General features: G+C 36.9%; 1 protein-coding gene across 2 annotated transcripts in view; it reads right to left on the bottom strand.

Moving 5' to 3' along the window:
* GRID2 (glutamate ionotropic receptor delta type subunit 2) overlaps positions 1 to 21999 on the bottom strand; it is a 686989-nt gene that overhangs the window by 190171 nt on the left and 474819 nt on the right. For both annotated transcript variants that reach the window (XM_053941218.1, XM_053941219.1), the window contains 3 exons: positions 21327 to 21500; positions 16243 to 16404; positions 6923 to 7042 (listed from right to left, as the gene is read on the bottom strand). In XM_053941218.1, the coding sequence (XP_053797193.1) occupies positions 6923 to 7042; positions 16243 to 16404; positions 21327 to 21500 (456 nt within the window). The remainder of the gene's footprint in view (positions 1 to 6922; positions 7043 to 16242; positions 16405 to 21326; positions 21501 to 21999) is intronic.

The raw sequence follows: 21999 nt of genomic DNA, 5'->3' as shown, positions 1-21999 counted from the left end.
AAATTTTCCAGGACAAAAAAAGAATCTCTGCTGCAAAAATGACTCAAGTTCTGTGTCATTCTTTGCTCTTATGCCCATTTTGAAGCACAGAATAATCACACAGGAGCCTCTGGTTAGGCACTTGCCTAGCAGCATCAACAGACAACAGGAGTTTCTGTTCCCAGCTTTTTTTAAATTATTATTAATTTTTGACTGATCTTTCTCAAGTTTCCATTGTCATAACAAGATATGAAAGGAAATAAAAAGCACAGTTTGAAAGTGGAAAATATTTCTCCTGTTCTTTGCTGTCAAGACAACTATATTTTCTGCAGGAGATGGGTAAAATATAACCTCCTTTCCAGATGAACAGAAATGAATAAAATGCATGAAACTATATAATTTAAGGAGCATAAAAAAGATTTGTCTCTCTCTGATGAAAGCAATCAGTCAAAATAGGCAGTTCCCAATGCACTGAAAATATTTTTCAGTAAGAACATTCTTATCAGTTTTGACAGGACTGGATATTCTGAGCAAAAGAGAGACGAGCCCATCCCTGCCAAAACTGTGAAGAGAAATACTACAGAGCACCAAGGTCTCAAGGGGAATTTCTGCTTGACATTAAAGCTTCTCCACAGGGTTCCATCGCATTCTCCCCTTCTTCCATCCTGCATTTTCCCTTTCTCCCCACACTGTTCCCAATGCAGGAGCATGCCCCTCTTCACTCCAAAGTGCTGCAGTTATTCAGAGGCTTGAAAGGCTCTTTTTTTTTTTCAAAATCATCTATAGCTCTGTAAGTCACTGTTAAGGGCCATCCAACCTGTGACCTGGAAACTGGATAAACCCAGATCTTAATTATTTGAGTTGAATTTTGACAGAGCACTTATCCTTATTGTTCTAGACCGGGGAATCTGAATATCCATTAGTATTACAGCCTAAAATAGTTTCTCTTTTTTACAACACACTAAACATACTGGAGCTCAGCAGACATGGCTGACTGTTCTGGTAAGAAGAAATAGGTGGGACAACACCTGTACAGTGCACTGTGCTTGCCTTGGGTTTGTGGGTATTTGTTTGGAGTTTGACTTCTGGGTCATTACGATCCTGCTTCTTACAGATTCTTGGTGAATGTTTTGCTTCACAGGTGAATAATTCATGTGGAATGGGTTGAGTTGTAGCAACTCTGCCCTGCATTTATCAGAAGGATGACTTGAACCTTTGTCTTCTCTGTTCCTGGGGCAGCATCCACCAAATCCATCTCTGGCTTCTTTACTTTGCACTTATTACAAATAATGAAATACTCATCCAAATATCCCAGGGTCAGGGCAGGCAGCTGAACAAACCAGTACCAAAAATTAGATTTCATTCCCCCCATCTGAATCAGAGAGTCCAAAAGCTGATAAATTCTCCAAATGGTACACTACTGATTACACTGAGTTAGTCTGCCTCTCCTGCGTCCCCAGATTTTTAAAAAAATGCTCCATTCAAAAGCAGAAAGGAAATATTTTTTAAGACCTTTAAATTTTTTTGAATTAAAAAATACAATTATGGATAGATACTTTAATTTCTTTTTCTGTTACACTCAAATATGCATTTGGTTCAGTTTTTAATCTAAGCAGAATTACACTTCCAAGTAAAACACAGTTCTCTATTAAATCTAGTTTCACTGCAATGGCAATCAAATCCCCAACTCTTTGCAGCCAAATTAAATTTCACTGAGATTTGACAAAAGATTTGCAGAAGCTACCAGAAAGTAAAGAATCAGTCACTGTGTCTTAATCAATTTACTGCATAGCACTAAATGAAGGGAGGAAATGCTACTCTTCAGCAGGCTTACAGCAAAATTTAAGTTCTGTGCTGAACCAGAACAGCCAATCTTGGTTCACCAACATATTTAATTACTTATTTATCTTTAGTATTAAGTAGCTGAGTTCATTTCTAGAAGGGTGATTAAGTATTTAAAGTTGCTTTAGAAAGACTATCATGGTGGTACTGTGCCAGGTCCACCTTCTCCATCAATACTAGAGCCAAAGCATTCAGACACAGAAACTTTTATTTCAACTCACTAGAAAATACACCATCAGTAGTGCCTCTAAATCACAAGGATATCTTTCAGTCACATCATAAATTGCATGTCAACGTTTAGAAACATCTGCACAAGTCACAGCTTAAAGCACCAGGTGCTGGTACAAATATATTTTTAAAGTCATTACACAGCTTTACCTTGATCTTGCTCACAAAGAGACCAGGTGAGCCCATTATTTACCTCAAGTAGCTTACCAAGAAGCTAACTGAGAAGGAAATACTTCATATTGGTTATGAAGTATTGGTATGAAGCTCTTGGTTATAGGGTTAGTTAATAAGTGTTGGCAGAGCTGTATAACTGCTCTTCCTGCCTAAGGGCACAAAACAGAATATGAAATAATGGATGCAGAAAATAAGTTTTAACTTTATAAGAATAGAAATCAACATCCCGAAGATCGAAATATATGCTTGGAACATTGCTCTGTGATGCAAGTGTAAGAAAAAAAAAATATAGCGTATTAGAAAGAAATACCACTACTGTGACCAACAAGTGTTTTCAGATGAAGTGGAAATAGCAATTATTTTAATAGAATGAAAAAATGCAAACCAGCTTTCCCATCTCTGAACAAATAGCACAACTACGAAGTGTTAACCCGTAATAGTCTGTGAAATGAACACCTGCATGCATTGACTCCACAGGGAAGGCCAGTGCCACTTGCACTGGCAGAAGCATAGAGGAACAATGTAGAACTTGTTAGACAGGTTTCGATCCCTTTCACTCGAAATGCTTGGCACCGCAGATCTCCCTTGGATGGCATTTCCTCCTTAAGACAATCAAATCAAAATTATTTAGGACTGAACCCTACAATCCTAATGGACAAATGCAGACAGGTCAAAGCGTCCTGGGTTACCCTGGTACCCCACCAAGGCTACCTGTTTTCCTGCATGCTCACAGCTCTATCCTTCCTCCAAGGCACCTCTAGGTGTGCTGAATGCAAAGGAAACCACTGACGTGGACATGCAGACGAATTGATGGAAGAGCCTGGTACATCAACTTGCTCCCTCACTGGGAGGAAATAACCTAAAACATCTTCAGAAGAGAAGAGAAACATACAGGAGGTGGGCGTATGCTAATATGGATAGGGAGGTAGAGCAAAACACATCATGATCTTCAAATGCCCACCTGGTAAGAAAACCAGTGTGGGAAAAGAAAGAAAGTCCTCTAAACTTCAAATGTTGAACAGAGCCTTTGAAGATGAGCCCATTCTGAATTACAAGGAGCACAGTAAGAAACATGAAAACCACTTTATTTCTGCAGTGTTGTTTTCTACACCACTAAGATGTAAGACAGTACTCGGAGCTATCAACTTCCTTTTGTTAGTTTGCTTATTGGATGGTTATTCACGGGAATGGCAGCTTTTATTTCAGTAGTATAGATAAAAGTATTGCACTGAAATTTAAATGTCAAAGAATACATACACAAATGTCAAATACCAACAGACAAATGCCAACAGAGAAATGTCAGAAATACACCCATGTGTCCCACTGAATATAACTACATCTGCACAAATGCAAGCCACAGCATGATGTGTAAAAATGAGAGTTTTCTTCAGTTCCTTTGGGGTTGTAATACCACTGGTGTCAATAAAACCACTACCTGGCAGCAATCTGAGTGCATTACTCCAAGTACCTGGCTCTGGCAAAAAGTGCAGGCTAACTGATCTGTGGTCTGCAAGGTGATGGATAACATTTACAGTCATGAGGGTACAAAATTGCTGTTTCAGGCAAATCCCACTCCAGGATTTGCTAACTTGTCGCTAGGTGACGGAGCCCAGCACAATGACCTTTCACATGGATTCTTCCACTGCTTTTCAGGTATGACAGTAGCCCATGAAAGCTGAAGGAGGGGACGTGAACATAGTTTTTCCTAGATACATGACCTAATTTGACCAAATAAACTAAACATAATCATGAATTCTTGGTGCATCCTAAATTATTTGCTTTTTTTGAGTCCTGAGAATAATCACTGATGAATATAAGTGAACTTTGCAGAAGTATAAATTATTCCAGAATCCAAGGAGAACAGATTTCAAGCAGAATTTGGACCCTTGAGAAATTCAAGTGTGTTTTAAAATCTTACTTGCTTTATTAAAATCAATTGATTGTTCCTCAGGAAAACAAAAGAGCAATTCTTTACACAATTCACTTGATGGGAATCTCTGGTCCCAATGACTTCAATGGGCCTTTTGTAATGATTTTGCCCTTCATTATCTCCTATAAAAGTACTTGAAAATATGTTGATTAGGGAAGATGCATTAGCTTAGAAATTTCAGTCAGTCTGCTAATTGCAGCTGCTTCTACTAGAGTTGAGAAATAAAATTGCTTAGGTAGTTCTGCAGTCAGGTCACTAAATACATGAAAATCTGAAGTGTACTTTAATTAGTGCAGTTAATAAAAATATATCTGACTCCTGTAATTATTGTGATTTGCTTCCAACACTAGTAGTTCATACACTGTAAAGTAAATCCTAATCCAAGATAAAAGATCTAAATTTTTGTCAAATAGTAAAACCCCCTAAAAATTTTCTTCTCTGTCTCTGAAGCAATTGTTTTAAGAAACCTACCTTTTTTTTTAACTGTGACATTGACTAGAAATAACGTATCAATGTTAATTTTTTTCCTATTCAATTTTTTTTGCAAAAAATGAAATAATTATTGTAATTTTCTTACAAGAAACTTCTGAGAGCAACTATCACATTCTCACAATATATACAGAAATTTCTTTCTAAGAATTTTTTTTTCTGTACACCTCTTTTTAAAGGTTTCTCTGGATTATTGAGTGCTGTTTAGGAAAAAAAAATTGAAACAGTTTTGATCTGCTCTGCTCTAGACCCTTTCTTCTTTTTAACCAGCTGCAGTGTATCACAAAACTCTATGGGGAAGCATTTACTATCTTTTTCAACAGGAAAATTTTCTTGTAATATCTATATTTAATTTTAAAAACTCATCTTGGCAAATGTAAAAACCTCATATATTTTTAGTATCTTAATTTTAAACTTTGCTTTTCTCCTCAACAGGATTGTATGATGCTAAGTTTAATCATCTAATTATATTCTGAGCAAAGCTTTATTCTCTTTGACCAACTTCAAATCCATTTCCCTCCAAAGACAGTGAATTTCTCTTTGCTCTTGAACTATCATAAAGAGTAAACAAGGAAGGTTCAAAAAGCCTGTTTGCATTACCCCACTATTTTACACAAGTTAGGTGTGCCCACAGTCATTAATATCTGTTTTAAAATCAAACTCTACCATAGCTTAAATTAATAGTACAATTCTAAAATACACCATCAAAAAAGAGTTAGAATAGCCAGGAAGTTTTTGTTTTTTTTTTTTACTTCTATATTTCCAAGATCTTTCTGTGAGTCTCTCTTTCTTTTCTATCTTTTTGGGAATGAAAGAACACCACTTAGTGCTTCAGTAAGTGGTGGCATTCACTCAGACAGGACTGAAGTTAAAAAAAAACCCAGTCAAAGTCAACCAAATAAATTAAATGAAGAGACAGATTTGTTTTAGGAAGGCAGCTCTAAAGAATAAATAGCTCCTTAGTGCATAGCATGGAAAATAAATCAAAATATGGTGAAACAGACAGAATTTAAATGTAAGGGAATAAGGACTTATCCAACATGCTGGTCTCCAAAGACTCTCTGTAAGGTACCTCCAGATATCAACCAGATCCAGCTCTGTCTAGTTTCTGAAGCATCCGTCAGGACCTCTGCTCAAGGTGACTTAACTACAGACCCAGGTGTACATGAGGGTATTGATAAGAGATGAAAGAGCACAAAGAGAATAAAAATTCCAATGAAGAATGGAGGAGAAAGTTCAGTTTTTAGACACTTTAGACTTCTTATTTATCTCTTCCTTCCTTTAGAGTACTTATCTGTTGCTCCAGAAGGTATGCAGACAAATGATGCATTTCATCATGAAGTGACACTGACACATGGACCCAGTTTACATTTATTAAGAAAACTTTCTCATTTCCTTTCAATCACTTCATGTTCCTCCTATTCAAAACCCAGTATTATGTGATACACTACATGAAGAGGTCGTGGTATTTTTCAGGAAGTCTGTCCTTGAAGGAGAGTTGCTCCTGGAAAAGCCTATGAGTATTTTTTTTACCGGTGAAGTGCCATATGATTTTTGCCATACCAGATGAGCAGCTGTTCAAAGTTGAGGATATTCATTGCAAATAGAGACATGTTTCCACCATTTGATACACAGGACTTAAATTTAGTTTTAAACTGGCAAAACTCAAACACCAAAAAAGAGTCATTCTGCTGGACATATATGCCATTCCCTCTAGCAATCCAAGTCCAAGTCTTTGGACTGTGTCTGGCAGCTGAATACATAACATTAATTTATTCTGTAAAAGTTAACTCCTATTAAAACACCATGTATTTATTTCATGAAGGGACTATAGAAATTTTATCTATTCTACAAGAGAATTTATCTTCTCATAGCTATAAATTTTAATCATATAGCAGGTGAAGCATCCCACTTTGACCAAGTATCAGGGACCAATATGGATGCTCTAGACAATTCAATGTAAGATTTGCTATTTTGTACAGGGGTTGTAAGGGTTAAAAAACAACAGCTTTCACTGGTCTTTTGGGAGAGTCCATCAGCAGCTTAACACATTCGGCATTACAAATGGTATCTTGATTAACACAACCTGCTCCAAGACCTATTTGAAATAATGAAATAGATGAGTACTTCAAAATTCAAAGCTTTTCTCCTGTGTCTTACTCCTTTAATGATACAGAACACAATGTTATCTGCCATGGAATGTTTTTCTATTAACATGGAACACAAGAAATGTTTTGAAAAAAAATCAGTAATCTCTTGTTTGAATATATGTAGCCTCACCTTGCGGATGCCTCTGCCAAGATCTTCTCCATAGTTTGTCCCCAAAATTTCAAAATGCACATTGGGATTCCCCCCATTTTCTGCAAATTCCAGTTCTCCAGTCAAGCCATTCACTCCACCCTATTGGAAAAAAAAAGGTAAATGGACTGAAAACTTCTAAGTGAGTAATTGTAACAGCCTTTTGTTTCTCGAAGGTCTTCATGCACTAACTATGCAGGACAGGTAACTTCCAGAAGTAGGATGGTTTTCCAATGACCATGGTTCCCTAAAAATTCTGAAGCTTAAATTATTCCTGCATCATAATGAAGTTCTTCACAGAATAATTAAACTCAGCAATGCTGAGCAGATGCAATACAAGCAATAATCTTACTCTTAGTGTATTTTCACTCCAATTTTTGTTCTTAGACCCATCAGCATGTATGTATTGACACTTTAACTCCAACAAATTTAGAAAAAAGTAGGTTTTTTGCAAAGAAGTTCAGTGAAAGCCAACACAAACACATAGAAGAAATTGCACAAAAATTAGCTATGTTTGTTGATCTTTTTCCCCTCAAATGTTTCTCCCCCATTAAAGATTTCCACGTGAGGGCTGGCTGAGGTTTAGATGAAGTTACTTGCTTTTTGAGCTCAGCATATATGATCTGCACAAATGAAGGAGGGAATCATTCAAGGTCTAGCTGAATGCAGTGATTTTTATTTTTCCTCCCAATTATCCTTTACTAAGAGTACATGACATGAGCAACAATGAAGCATCTCTCTAAGCTTGTTTTAATGTTTTTACAGTTTTGATGGAAGGGGTTAAAATACTAGAGATGAAACACTGGAGTGAATGATCCCCACAAAGAATTAGAGTCGTTTCAACTCTAGAGTTGTGGCTATACATGCCACAGCCATACTCAAAATCTATTCCAGAGATAATTCAACATGACACACATTTAATCTTTGTATGAGAATTACAATGACCTGAACTATAAAATCAACAGAGCCATGTGAAATGCCGATAATGAAAACCTTTACCCTTCAAAAATTTCTTCAGTTTACAGATTGAAGGAAAAGTTGATGTCTAGGCCTCTCCCTCAAAAAAAAAAAAAAACAAACAAAAAACAAACCCCCCCTCAAAAAAAACCCCAAAACAAACAAACAAAAAAAAAAAACAAACAAAAAAAACCCCCAAAAAACCACAAAAACAAAACAAGACAAAAAACCCAAAACAGACCTGGAAAAAATATTTTAAGAATGTACCAAAAAAAAAAAAAAATCTGGCTCTGGTGTAAAACCCTATGAAATGCACAGTTTTCCCCCAAAACATAAGCCGAGAACTTTACAGTTGTGATTGCTGTTTCACTCAGGAACTTTTCTATTTAAACTGGAAAAACTTGCAATATAAACTACCTAGCTAAGCACATGAGCCTTGCTGAATCATGATATTAAAAGCTCTATTCTTACATTTTCAGTCTGGACAAAATCCAGGAAGGAATACAAAATTTGCATCTCCATTGCAGATTGCTGTAAAATAACACAATGTTCTTCTACTGTTATAAAACACTACTGTGATTCTAACAAAAGTAATGAAATTAATAATTGAGATTATACTTTTAGAATTTACTAGACTACTAGAAACTAGTACTATCAAGGAATAATACATAAATAACTATATATTAAAATAATAATATAAATATTATAATAATACAATTATTTTATGAATGCCATTTACAGTTAAAATCAATAAAATTCTTTGTATATATACATATTTAATGATTTTAAAAAAATATTTTCCATAATATTTTCTTTCTATGGTATTTACTTTCTTATTCTGTACAAGAACAAAACTAAACTTAAAAAAAGAAAGGGGAAAAAGCCAATAGTCTGATTAAGGATACATCTAAACAGACATTTGTAGGAAGACTCTGGTAATTGCAAACCAGACCCTTTCAACAAATGTGCTTAGCAAGACATTCTGATCACTTTTTATCTTGATTACCATCCTGCAATAACCAGACCTTTGTGGATCTTAGACTGGGGTTAGCACACCTCTGGCTAGTTCAGAGTAAAGATAGGGAACTTGTGTTTACCCACAAAATCACTTGAAGATATCCTTTAACTTGGTAAATAACCGAGTTACACAAATATAAACCTTTAACTTAAATTTTATTTCATCCTACTCATGGACCAGAAGCAGAAACCTACTCCATATACCTGTTCTTTCATTGGTTCTTATCTATTTTTTTGAATACCTAAGGCACAGTTTCACAGAACACAAGATGGAAAATGCCTGTGAAGTGGCACAGACCTGTAAGAGTTGGGATGCCCAGCTGATTGCCCAAAGCCTCCATCTGGACATCTTACCAGATAGTGATTTGGTTATATTATACTTGTTATTTCCTATACTGCTTCCTAAAACTTTCCCTCACACTGGGTATTAAACCTGAGGGTCTGGGGTAGGTAAAGTCGAAAAAATTAATTAAACTGTTATAGATGACCTGAACAGCACCATGATTTCAAGTGAGCCACAAGCAGGACATGGAAAAAGGAAGGGAAAACTCCAGAATAAAGTGATAAAAGAAAGGACATATTCAACAAAGTAAATTACCATCTCTTCACTCAGATGCTTTGTACAGCAGAAAATAGAAATTAAGAAGACAGGATTTTCAATCTAGAAAATTTAAGTGACTTTCTTTTCCAGACTGAGAGCAGTCCCAATACTTTAAGGAACATGGAGATAAAATGTAAATGATTTTTTTGAGACATGAGATAGCAATTTAAAATGTTAACAAGCTTTAAAAAATATTTTTATAACCTTTGTCCTTATTTGAGTAAATACAATTAAAAAATAATTCAAATAATCATTTAACCTCAATTATACTTTAAGCAATCAATCAATCTCTTTAGAAAACACAGGATTCTTTGGAAATATATGTCCCCTTACATACAGTACATGTTAACAGAATTACCAAAGATGTTTTGGAATTTGATCTCTATCCAAAAACTTTGCATGAGTTTGTTTAACTTGATTTTTAAATGGCTGCAATTGTCAGGGCAAGATACAAACTCTAAGTCCGTCAGCTTTATTTGTCAGGATTCCAATCTTAACCAAAACAATGTTATTTCTAATTTATCTACTGTGGCAATCTATAATTCTTTGAAAATTTTTCGTTAAAGAGTGTCTTAATCAGAGTTTCCTCTCCTAGACCGTGTAGATATGAAAATAGTGTAATAAGAGCTCCCATTAGAAAGGGAATGCTGCCAGCTGGGGAAGGAAAGAGGCAGAAAGACAAAACAGCAAAGAACTGCCCATATAATACCAACAATACTAAATTTATAGGAAATTTCTTGGAGGTCTTGGTTTCTCCTCCCTGTCTGGGGCTGATCCTGTTGGACCTGCAGGCCATGCAATCCTCATTGTCCCACACAGCCTTTCCACAAGGCTTACACAACTCTAGGTGTTTCTTAGGGCTGACAGAGGGGAGCAGGATATCACCTTGGAAGACTTTCAAGATGCTGCTCCAATTTTTGTGACTAGGTTTTCCCAGTGTGGATCTGTCTGAAACACTTGATTTACGGCATGTGTTTTATCCCTCTGCTAGTGCATAGTGGAAGGGGATCACAGAGGAAATGACCATCTGTATGACAGCTACTGATGCAGTAACTTCCTGATGAGATTTTCTCAAATTATTTTAGTGTTAATCATGATAACGGGCAAGAATAAAAGAAATGTTTCATTCAATTTAACTCACAGAAACAATGCTATTTGGGGAAGAATGAAGACATATTTGTTATCTACCTTCTCAAATTCTTCTGAGGTTCAGCTGCAACCATGCAATTTCCTGACACATATAAAACTGAAGAGTGAACTGCCAGTTGCTAGGCCAAAAATGTTTTACTTATGATTCTGATCATTGCTCTGGGCTTTGCAGAGCTGTTATAAAGCTTGGCTATATAATTAAAGCCTACTTGAGTCCCATCTAGATTGGCAAGATAAACTACAGTTTATACATGCTCAGGCACTACTATACTGTAAGTCCCTGAAGAAAGCACTATTTACCTAGCAGTCAGGACCTCACTTGGCAATGTCAGCTTGCCAATCATCAGCTAGAAAATATTGTACTTGCTCTCAGCTTCTGTTCAAACTTCCTCTTTTTTTCTTCAGGTACTAGCTATTTTGCAATTAAGGATAAAAAATAGGCTATATCCTGCTATAGGCAGGAAAAATGCTATAATCAGTAAATACATATTTCATATTTTATTCTTGAAAAAGTCTGATCCTGAGAACACTGTTGAGTTTTCAACTAGCACAATCCAATCTACTACCTGAAAAACAACCTGGCATCTTTTTTGCATGTCACTACTGAGTGTCACTGACATTTCTGAGACCAGAACTAGTTGACAATTCCACCTATGATTCATGAAACAGTAAGAGGTACAGCTCATTTTCCAGAAAGGATCAGCCTCTGTGTTCTAAAACTTTGCTGTTAGTGAGCTAAACAAACGTGACTGGGAAGAGCCCTGAGATATGTGAGAGAAGGCATATGCAGAAATTTGATGCCATCTTGCTGAGTTGATCCTCCCTATAATCCTACTTACATGTATTCCCAGGCTACTCAGGGAGATTAATTTTTCCCAAAGAAGAATTATTTTGTAGTGATACTTATTCCTCCAACTGTGAAATAGCTTTACTGAGAAATAAACAAGTGAGCATGTGTTTAGGGATAGCTCCTATTACAAAAGTGAATTTAAACTAATTGCTGGACCTGGCCAAATTCATTAGAAGGATTGTATTTCCTGATGAATTTAACTGTTTATTCAGTTCCAGAATGAGCAGGAACAGATATTAGATTTAAATAATTGTGATGGGCTTAAAATGTTTTCTTTAGGCTTTGTCCAATCAGCTGAATTCACAAAGAAAAAACTGCTTTTGTAGCTGTTTGTAGAAATAGCAATGCATGAGTCAAATGCTCAGCAGTGAAAAGTAACAAATGACAATAAGGAATGATTTAGACAGCTTTTTTACAATGTTAAGAAATGTTGGAAACTCTAATTTCCTCTCATTGCCTACTGTCCTTTACTAGCTCAGTAACTAAAAAGAAACCAGTTTATTTACCATTGTAAATGGGGTAACAAATTTGGGGTAACAAATTTAACAATCGCTGTTGTAGGTTCAATACCAGCATCCCTTTCTCTTACCTTCTTCAATGAGTAGCTTAATAAAGATTTCCCACCTCTTTTCTTATTTCCCCCTCCAGAAATCAAAGAAAGGTCTCCCTCTGCAGCTAAAACACTGCCAGATACTCCTGTTTCTGGATATTTTCAGAAAAATTCTCAGCTCTTTTTCCCTTCAAAACCTTGAGTACTTGAGTATAATTTGACTCCTAGTGAAGCTACACTGAAAGGAAGGACAACCAGAGATCAGACGATGATTTCAGCTCTGCAATATAGATCACCATGAAGGGTGAATTAAGGTGTTGCAGAGGATAGAACTTCTTTTTCCAGGAGCATTTAAGAAATCTGCAAATGTAGTTTCACCCTGAATTACATCAATATCTTACTATGATAGTCCATTATATATCACTACTGGCAACAGTGGTGATTTTAAAATGAAAATGAGTAACTTTTAATTTGGAAACTATTTAAATAACACGTGGTAACTTTCATTTTTTCTTTCAAAATTAAGGGAAACTGGTACACTTAAAAAAAAAAAAAAAGTATTTAAGTTGATTTTAGAGAATTAAGGATTCTCCTGGGCAATAGGAGATAAAAGATGTTTAAAGAATAAGGCCAGATGGGAAAGTGAAGAATTCTCAGGAAGAGAGATTAAGTGGGGGCTTTTTTCCCTTCATTACTTTTGAATTTTATTGTTGTTCTGATACCTCATCAGGCATTCATCAGTGCCAAATTTGTAACTTCAAAAGTACACAGCTGTGATCCCAAGGTTCTTCTACATAAATGCTCTAGTGAAAGAAAAGATAAAGTAGGCCACAAAACTAAAGCAGAATTCCTGGGATTTTTGCAATTCCACCTCTCAGCTGCAATCTTTAGCTTTCTTCTACCTATGGATGGAAATGCTACTGACATCCACACAGAGTAAAATTTCTGTATTTCATTTGGATTAAATTTTGACTTTCAATTTTAGCATGTTACTTCTAGAAATTCATCTCTGTCAGCACAATGCAGTGTAAGAAGTATTTGGATTATTCAATTTCCACCAATAAAATAGTTTCTTATCAAAGCCATCTAACTGAAATAGCAGAGAAACTCAAAAGTGACAGGATGGAAGCATGGTTAGCTGCACAGATCAGGAATTTCTTTGGCATTTGATTCAGTTTTAGCAAGCTAACAACAACTTTGGAATTTCCACTTGCTCCTGCCTTCTTGAATGCTTTCATAATTCTCCTGGCCATTTAAATGGAAAAGCGTGCAACAGTATTCACAAAATCCAAGGCAAGAAAAGAACCAGGCTTGCCTGAATCATAGGTCAAAAGACATAGGACTGCCAAATGCGAATTGGAAGTTGCTCTGATAGGTTAAGAGCAATTCAGTTTGGAGTCCCTTAGAGACCTATCCTGCCCCTGAATAAGAAATGTGTCCTGGATTATTCTTGCAGTCTCATGAATTCAAACTGTTAGAATGGGAAGCGGAAACAGATACCAAAGAAATCCTTGAACTATCATTTCTGAGGTAACGCAGATTAACCTGGGGCTGGGTAAAATATAAGCAGTGTTCAAAGGAGTCTTACATTTTGCCTGCATCATCATAATTTCTGGTAAAGCTAAATACCTAATGCAGAATAGCAACTTCTCAAGACAACATTATATTTTAAATTATTTTTATGTCCTGTAGTGAAAGTAATAAACAAAACACCATTTTAATTTCTTTTTTTACTGTCCTTTTTTCTTCTGTGTTTACAACATCAGCACTTTAAATATAAGTATGTATTACCAGGAAGTGTATGCAGACAAATGAGGAGGCATTTTTATGAAAGACATCAACAACATAAAGAAAATGAGGCAAAAAACTTACAGGGAAGGGCAAACTCTCAACCTGTTCATATTGACCTGGAAGGCTGCAATATATGTCTGTAAGTATATGGAGGCTGTACACATCATGAAGAAAGGAAATAACTAAGAGAAATTATCTTTAAAGACTGAAGAACAGGAAAAGCAACTTGGACAAGGTAGGAAATAGAAATCATAAGGAAGCAGGGACCTTGGATAAATCTGTATCAAGACTGTTACACTTTACAGTCGAGACAGCCACAATACACAGAGTAAGACCACGCAATTTCAGAAGGCTTCAAGCATTAGCCCATAGAAAGTAACACCATACCACTTCAGAAGGCTTCAAGCATCTGCCCTTTATTGCTCTTCAGTACAGCCTTTTAGACTCTTCATCTGATATGCATTGCACCTGTGTGCCCTCTGTACTCTCTTGTGACTTGTCAGCACACCTGGGCACTCCAGGTCTCATTACCTTCAATGCTGTTCACCTGCTTTTCACAGTGAACCTCATTGGGGATGAGGTTCAATAGCAGCCCCATTCCCAATTACCACAAACTGCATGGCCACAATTCCCCTTTTTTTCCTTTTAAGTAAATGCTATATTTACCATTTCTCTATAGGGCCCTTGTGAAGAAATAGCAAACGTGCTATCTCTTATGTAGGCTCTACTAACTCTGGAATGTATACTGGCATGTGTATTGACCTTAATTCATTCCCTAAACTTATATTACATGTAGTTGTACAACTTTATAAGGTAACACACAAGAATAACAGCTGTATAATTCCATTGTTGCTCTGAGGGGCATTATCTAACATAGGCTGAATGCAAAGAGTAGGTACCCACTGAACTCTAGTATCTGTTGAGTGCACTTATGCTTATGAAATATAAACTTTTACACTTATGTCTAATCAGAGATTAATAGTTGTAATTTACAAACACAATATACACGTTTCACTACCAAACAAACACACTATACTGAAAAATAGAGCTACTCTCTCCCCAGCTCCCACTGTTGCTTTAATAACTTGTCTTGTTCTTTTTATAGTTTTTGTTGTGTTAGTTGGTCACTGTAAGCCTCTCTTTTCCTGCTCTGTTTTCTATTCTTTTAATGTCTCATAGAGCAATCTCTAGGTGGTAGCCAAATCTGCAGCTGCCTTGTCTCCTTTTGATACTGTGTCCTATAGTCTTTCTCCAACTACTTTCTATGTTCTAACAGTAAAAGCAGTACTTGCATCTGTCTCAAAATCTTGTGACTTTGCCCATAGTAAAACACTATGAAGGGTGTAGTTAGTAGACTTAATGACTTTTCTTTTCAACAAAGCTTTCTATGTAGACAGAACACTTATTTCCCATTATGTTCCTAGCAGCTTACTTGTATCCCAGGTGTCAAAATCAGTCTGGTCTGGACTAGGTGGTGTCTTCTTGCTGCTCTCAATGCTACGCTGGGTTCCTGTCTCTGGCTGTACCTCGCCCCACAGCCCAATCCCAAATCACATCCAGGTCACCATTATGTTGCAGTTGAGATGGCCACAATACACAGAGTAACACCACACAATTTCAGAAAGCTTCAAGCTTAACCCATACAGAGTAACACCACACCACTTCAGAAGGCTTCAAGTGGCTGCCCTTTATTGTTCTTCAGCCCAACCTTTTATACCCCTCATGTCCATGCATGGCACCTGTGTGCCCTCTGTTCCCTTTGGTGATGGTCAGTGTACCTGGGCACTCCATGGCTCATTGCTGTCAATGCTGCTCACCTGCTTTTCACAGCTGTAGCCCATTGGGGATGAGGCTGGCCACAGCCCCACCCCAATTACCACAAACTGTGTACCTACAGTTACAGGGATGGTTTTGGGTGGCAGAATATAGCCTAGATAATTTAGGGGTTTCCTTACTCTCATTTCTATGATTTCACTTTATTAACATCAAAGGCAGTGCAATGGCAAATTCTGCAGAACATTACCCAAGTGCAATACTGCAATTTTTTCTTTTACAAACAAAATAGTAAATTTATTTGCTTTGCTTTCTAACCTGTGAAACTTCTTTAACAGTGACACTTGTTCACCTTTGACACTTTTTCTTCCTTGAACATCCAACTGTTTCAGTAGTTTTGGTAAACAAACTTATTTGTTTTATTTCAATGTGATTATTATGACATGGAAAAAACCCAACCAACCAACAACCAAGCCAAATAATGACTACTTCCATTCAGGAACTGTGAATACATAAAAACTCTACTGATAAGAGTAATATGCACCTCAGGAGGATATACTGCCTAATGTCAGTATTTTAGAAATCAAAGATGAGGAAATACATGGAAAAAGTACCTTCTTGATGGTTTCCAACATTGATCGCCCTCCTTGCCAGGGTTTAGAGTTCTTCCTGATGCAGGTGAGGCTGGCCATGCTGTGCCATTTCCTGTCCTCCAGCTTCTTATGAAAGGCATTTGCCAGCAGGAGGACAGTGTCGTATATATACAGGTTTGAAATCTGTAAAGAGATCAAAAGGGAAGCATTAACATAACTATTTGTAGTCTCCTCCTAGCAGACAGAATTTATCATTTGTTTTGCCTCACCCATAATCCTCTGGTAATTAAGTACTTTATTTGGTTTTAAGAAGAATCTGTGAAAGGCAAAATGTCACACATTTGGGCTTTGGTAAAATCTGCAGCTGGGGGCTGTATCACTAAAAGTGATAAACACTAAACAAACTACACACATATGAGAAGTACAGGCAGCCCAACCACTGGCACAGCTCCACTTGCCAGATTTACAGCTCTACTTATGAGCATAAACAGACTTCCTTTTATTTTTAAACAGCTCCTTGTGAGACTCAATTTTTCAGTCACCAGATATTTGGACACCATCAAATTATCTTTAAGGCTGTTTTGTTCTTTTTGAAAAGCAGAAACTCAGAAAATTTAGAACAGATTTTGTTGCGTTATTTTGCTCCTGATTCGTGCAGTCAATTCTAGTTGACACTTTGTGGCATGAAATAAGACTCAATGAAATTCTTGTCAGTGTGCAATTGCATGTTGATTCTGCGATGTATAGTGTTTTCTGTCAGAGTGTTTGACATTGGCTGCTAATTCCTTGCAGGACAAACTCTTACAGAGTGGATGTGTGTATGTTTCACTGTGAGCACAGCTGCATAGAGTGTGAGGAAGTTCTAGTTTGGGATCAAAAGCAGAACACTGGAATTCAAGAAGAGCAATCACTTGTGTGCCCCTTCCACTTAACCATGTTTTAGTTCTATGTATGTGCCATAAATGCACACAGTGCAAAGTCAGATGTGACAGATACAATTAAAAGTAAAAGAACAGAAGCTCAGGACTCATGAACACTTCTGAAACAAGTAATTTACAATATAGTTTTACATCAGTCTTTTCTGTCCTCAGATGACAGGAACATTTAAGTTACTGACAGTATCATAAAAAGAAACCTCAGCTGTCCTGAACAGAGGTTCTCATGAAGAAAAATTATGTTCAGAAATGAAAAGGACTTCTGGGAATATTATTTTTAGATAACCTATTGGTCATCTAAAGTTATTGAGGGAAACACAGTTTCCTCAGGTGCATGATCAGGGCTCTGTAGAACATTCCTAGAGCCTGACAACAAATTAGCCGGCGGCAATTTGAGGCAAGGTTGCTGGGATTTTTTCTCCATCAATCACTGACAAGCCAAAAGACATTTCCTCAGATTTCTGGAATATGTTGGCTGCTCTCTGTAATGGTCTTTTACACAGTTATAGTTGGTGTGCTTAAAGTTTGAAAAGAAGAAAGACGCTTACAAAAGGAAAGTATGGGAAATAGTGGCCCTATTGTGCTTTTTAAATATATGCAAAGACTGGGAAAGCCCTGCAGCTATTGGGAAAGGGTATATGGGAAGGAAGCACAATAATGGTGAAGATCTGAGATACTGACTGGCAAATTCACACATCACCTTAAAAAGGGGGGAAAAAAGTTTTAGAAAAAACCCAAAACCTCTCTTTCTGCCTAATTAGTCCTTTCCACATAACATCTTTTTATGTTTTTATTTCCTTTTTTAAATCCCATCTTTATGCTGGCTTTGCTTGTGTCATCCACAAACTGCTCTGTTAGTAGCACAGATGTAAAGAGCCTCTGATCCTTAGTGCCCTTTTTCTTTAAATGATCCTTCACTGTGTCCTACTTCTAAAAAAGGTGCTTCCTTATTCTTACTTGAGTTCCTCTAATGGCTGTGAACATTTCTATTTTGGTATTCACCCAGGAACAAAATCTACTTTCTTCAGATGCACAGGCCAGGCATCACTGTGCATGACAGGATTAAAAGCATGGATTGAGGATCTGGGCCCAGGTTAATCAAGCATTTTAAAAACAACTGGGATGATTTGCCTTCATATTGTAAACCTACAAAGAATTCAAAGCATTTCAGCTAAACTTGTGTTTCCCCAATGAAGCCAGCACTAGAGGGACATTTGTTGGAACACGGAGGGGAGGAATTATCACTGGACTGTGAGGCAAGCTTTTTTCTACACAAGTCTTTGCCAAAGGGGAAAACAAACAAACAAAAAACAAAACAACAAAACAACAACAAAAAAACAAAACAAAACAAAACAAAACAAAAACCCCAAAAAAACAAAAAAAAAAAAAACCACACCACCTCTGGAGAGCAGAGGGAATAAGGTCACTAATGAGACTACATTGGTACATGAAGGGCTGTGGATGCCAAGTCATCATTTCCCAACAAAATGACATTGCTTTCAAGGTAACTTCTGAAACCTACTACCATGGGAATAGAAGACAATTGTCACAGTTCATGAGAAAGGATGCACTCACTAATTTAAGAGTAATATAGCTGGGCCTTCATCAAGTATTAACAGGGCTCAGGAGGACAGAGTTCAGCAGTTATTAAGCATTGTTAGTCCTTCACTAATTGTTGAGTTTAACATTTACTGCAATCAATCACTGATAATGCAATGATAAAGACCCTACAATTAATTCCTGTTTCTCAAAAATCACCCTTCCCTGTCACTACCAGAAGTATGCTTCATTAATATCTGTCCTGATGAACAGAAGGGGGTTGTAATTTAAAGTCACTTTACACCTTTATTAATTTCCCACATAAATTTACTGGGGCATTTAATGCACTGCCTGGTGTCCATTATTAATCCTTTATTTATTCTAAGTCTGTTAGGCTAAGGGCTGGACACTTGCATTACCAAGAAGTATTTAACTGCATAACCTTCTATTAATGCAATTTAAAATTCAGATGTGATTATTTTATCCAGAGTGTGGAAGAAAGGTACTTAGCATCAGATTAAAGATGAATGATCTGGATTATCAACGTTTATATAATATTGCACATAGTTTTTAGACAAATGAGTTACAGTACTAAATTCCTCTGTGAATTCAGTTCTTAACTTTCTGCCTTCAAAATGATACAAATTTATAGAATTTGTTTCAATTAGGACAGTTCCAAAGACACAGGGAGACACATCTGCACCAGAATATTTTTCAGTGTTTTAATAAAGATGCTGAAAAAAATTAATTATTCACACAGACTTTAGGGGGAGTAACTCAGAAAAAAATAAATCAAGAAATTCATCCTTATAATTTCCAGAGAATGTTTCTGATTAGTCACACTTTGATGTCATTAAAAAAAAAAGCTTTAGTAATTTCAATTTATAAACTGTTCCAGCTCCCCACTGGATTAGAAACTAATTTATAATATTGTTGGGTAGAACAAAGAAGCAGCAAACAAACCCCACAGCTACTCAAAGGACTGTGCATCATATGAAGGCACAGGGGAAATCGTGTCAGAGTTTTCCTTCCTTTCAGTTTATAATGCTGTCTAACCCTGCTAAAATAATGAAGTACAGCCATTTCAGGGAAAGCATGAAAAAAGCAACTCAGCTGCACAGAACAATTACCAGTCCAGCTTCCATCATTCCTTTGAACCAAAATACCAGGAAAACTTCCAGTAGGAACACTGTAGCTCTCCAAGCTATAGGTAGATCATAACACACGGGTTAAGGTATAAGATCCAGTCTAACAAATTAAATGGAATTTGCCAATTTGTCGAGACTAAACTTTGAATTCTAGAACTTTCCTGGATCCACGCAACTGCTGAAGTGAAAATAAAAGTGAAGTTGAAGAGAAAGACAAATCAAAATGTAAAGCATCCCATTGACAGGTGACTCTTGTTTTCTGTCTTGCTGTAGTCAGGAACTTTGTTCATGAGAACTGCTCTTTGCACTCTCTGACTCCTGCATGTGATCATGCTCTCAGCTTGAACACACAGTCCCTAGACTGCCAAAGTTCGCCCAGGACCATGCTGCCATGACAGAATGGGATTTTTGCACTTCTTAAAGAGTCTGTAGATATATCCTATGCATCAATGGGTGTCACACAGCCCTGCTTGCTTTGAGAACTCTGATAGGATCACTGTGTTTTCTGCTACAGCCAGTTTTTCATGCCATCAGTAATTGCTGGCTGGCTGTTTTGTGAACTAAAATTAGTGACAAAAAGGCTCTTACAACTAATCTGAAACAGGACAAGACTATCCACACTTTGTCCCTTACATATTTTCATTTTAAACAGACAATCTTGAAGACCTTCCTATTTTCCTCCCATTGTTTTCTCTCATTCTTTCAGAATCATGACGTGGCTGCTTTTAGCTGCTGGGTCAGATAAGCTCCTCCCTACACTGCTAAAAATAATAATATGTAGCCATCTTTCTACAACTGCAGAAATGTTCACAGAAAAAAAAAAAACAAAAGTAAAATCAACATATTAAGCCAATTTCACACTCCTGATTTGCCTAAGTTTTGTCATGATAAAACTTAATGAGAGACACAGAGGACTTGTCCTTGGAAAACCTATGTGAAGTCAGGAGGACAGGGATCCTGCTGCTGAATTTCTGTGGTAGGAACCTATTATAGTTTAATTGTAGTTTGTGATTAACAACACTGAAAATAAGGCCTCCTTGGAACTTTCATATAGATTTAGATGTATACACCAAGGCACTTGAAAGAGATGATGTGGGTACTCCCAGGAAGACTTTGTTATTGACAACATATTTGAGGCTCAGGGAAGCACAGCAGCTCAGGAGGCATTGACTACAGGGAGGAAATTATTTTGGGTGAGATGACAAAAAATTTATCAGAGCAACAAAATGACTACCCTACTACCTGGAGACCAGGTTGCTTTTTTATCTCTATTGCTGTGGAGCAGGCAAGTTGTTGTTCTTCATCAGACACATTCACTCCTCCCCAGCTCCAGGTATTTCCTTGTCATGCCATGGGCCATTAAACCATGTGTCGGAGAGGACATGAAAAATAACTCTAAGTTACAGTAAGCCCCTGGGGGAAAACTTAGAAGTTATTTAGAAAGACAATTCCCAGGTGGGGATAGACTGGTATGTAGAGCTACCTCCATGCTTTGGGAGAAAGGGTCCTTCGGATCACACAGTGATGAAGATATTCTGTGGTTGCCACGGAAACAGCGCTGGCTTATGTTTTGGGGGACTGGAAATGTCTGTCGGATAATTGTTAACCTTCCAATTGACCTTCTCACCAGCTCCTGCACATCCACGTCATTTATTTCCTGAAAGATAAGGCAAGGGAGAGGATAGGTATGAGAGTCAAAATTCAGAAAGGTGACCACCAAATTATAAACAAAAAATAAATTGAGTGGACCAAGAGGTCTCTGATTGACACACAGCTATTGTCCAACTCCAATGCAGACTCAAAACCAATATGTGCATGCTCATTAAAATAACAGGTGGTATTAAAATACTACCCTTAACTGCAAAAGTTCAAAGTGTACTGTGCTCAAACCTCACCAAATATTTGTATTTAATAGCTGTTTCATTTGGGGTTTTCTCTGCCTCTCCTTTTACCTCTTCTGATCTTTATTTAAAACTGTTTCACAGCATCCTTGGCAGATAATGTATAAATCAGTAGGAAGGCATACCATGATGTATTTCTGAATGCAGCACTGCTTAGGAGCAGTGAAGGTAGAGACAACATTTCAGGCTTTAAGTGCTCATTTCCTAGATTCAGAATATCAAGAACCTATAAACAATGTGCTAGTTAGAAATTAT

Source organism: Vidua chalybeata, chromosome 4, assembly GCF_026979565.1.
Source record: "Vidua chalybeata isolate OUT-0048 chromosome 4, bVidCha1 merged haplotype, whole genome shotgun sequence".
Classification (NCBI taxonomy): Eukaryota; Metazoa; Chordata; class Aves; order Passeriformes; family Viduidae; genus Vidua; species Vidua chalybeata.
Note: the sequence above shows the minus strand (reverse complement) of the source record. Positions and strands in the feature narration are given on the sequence as shown.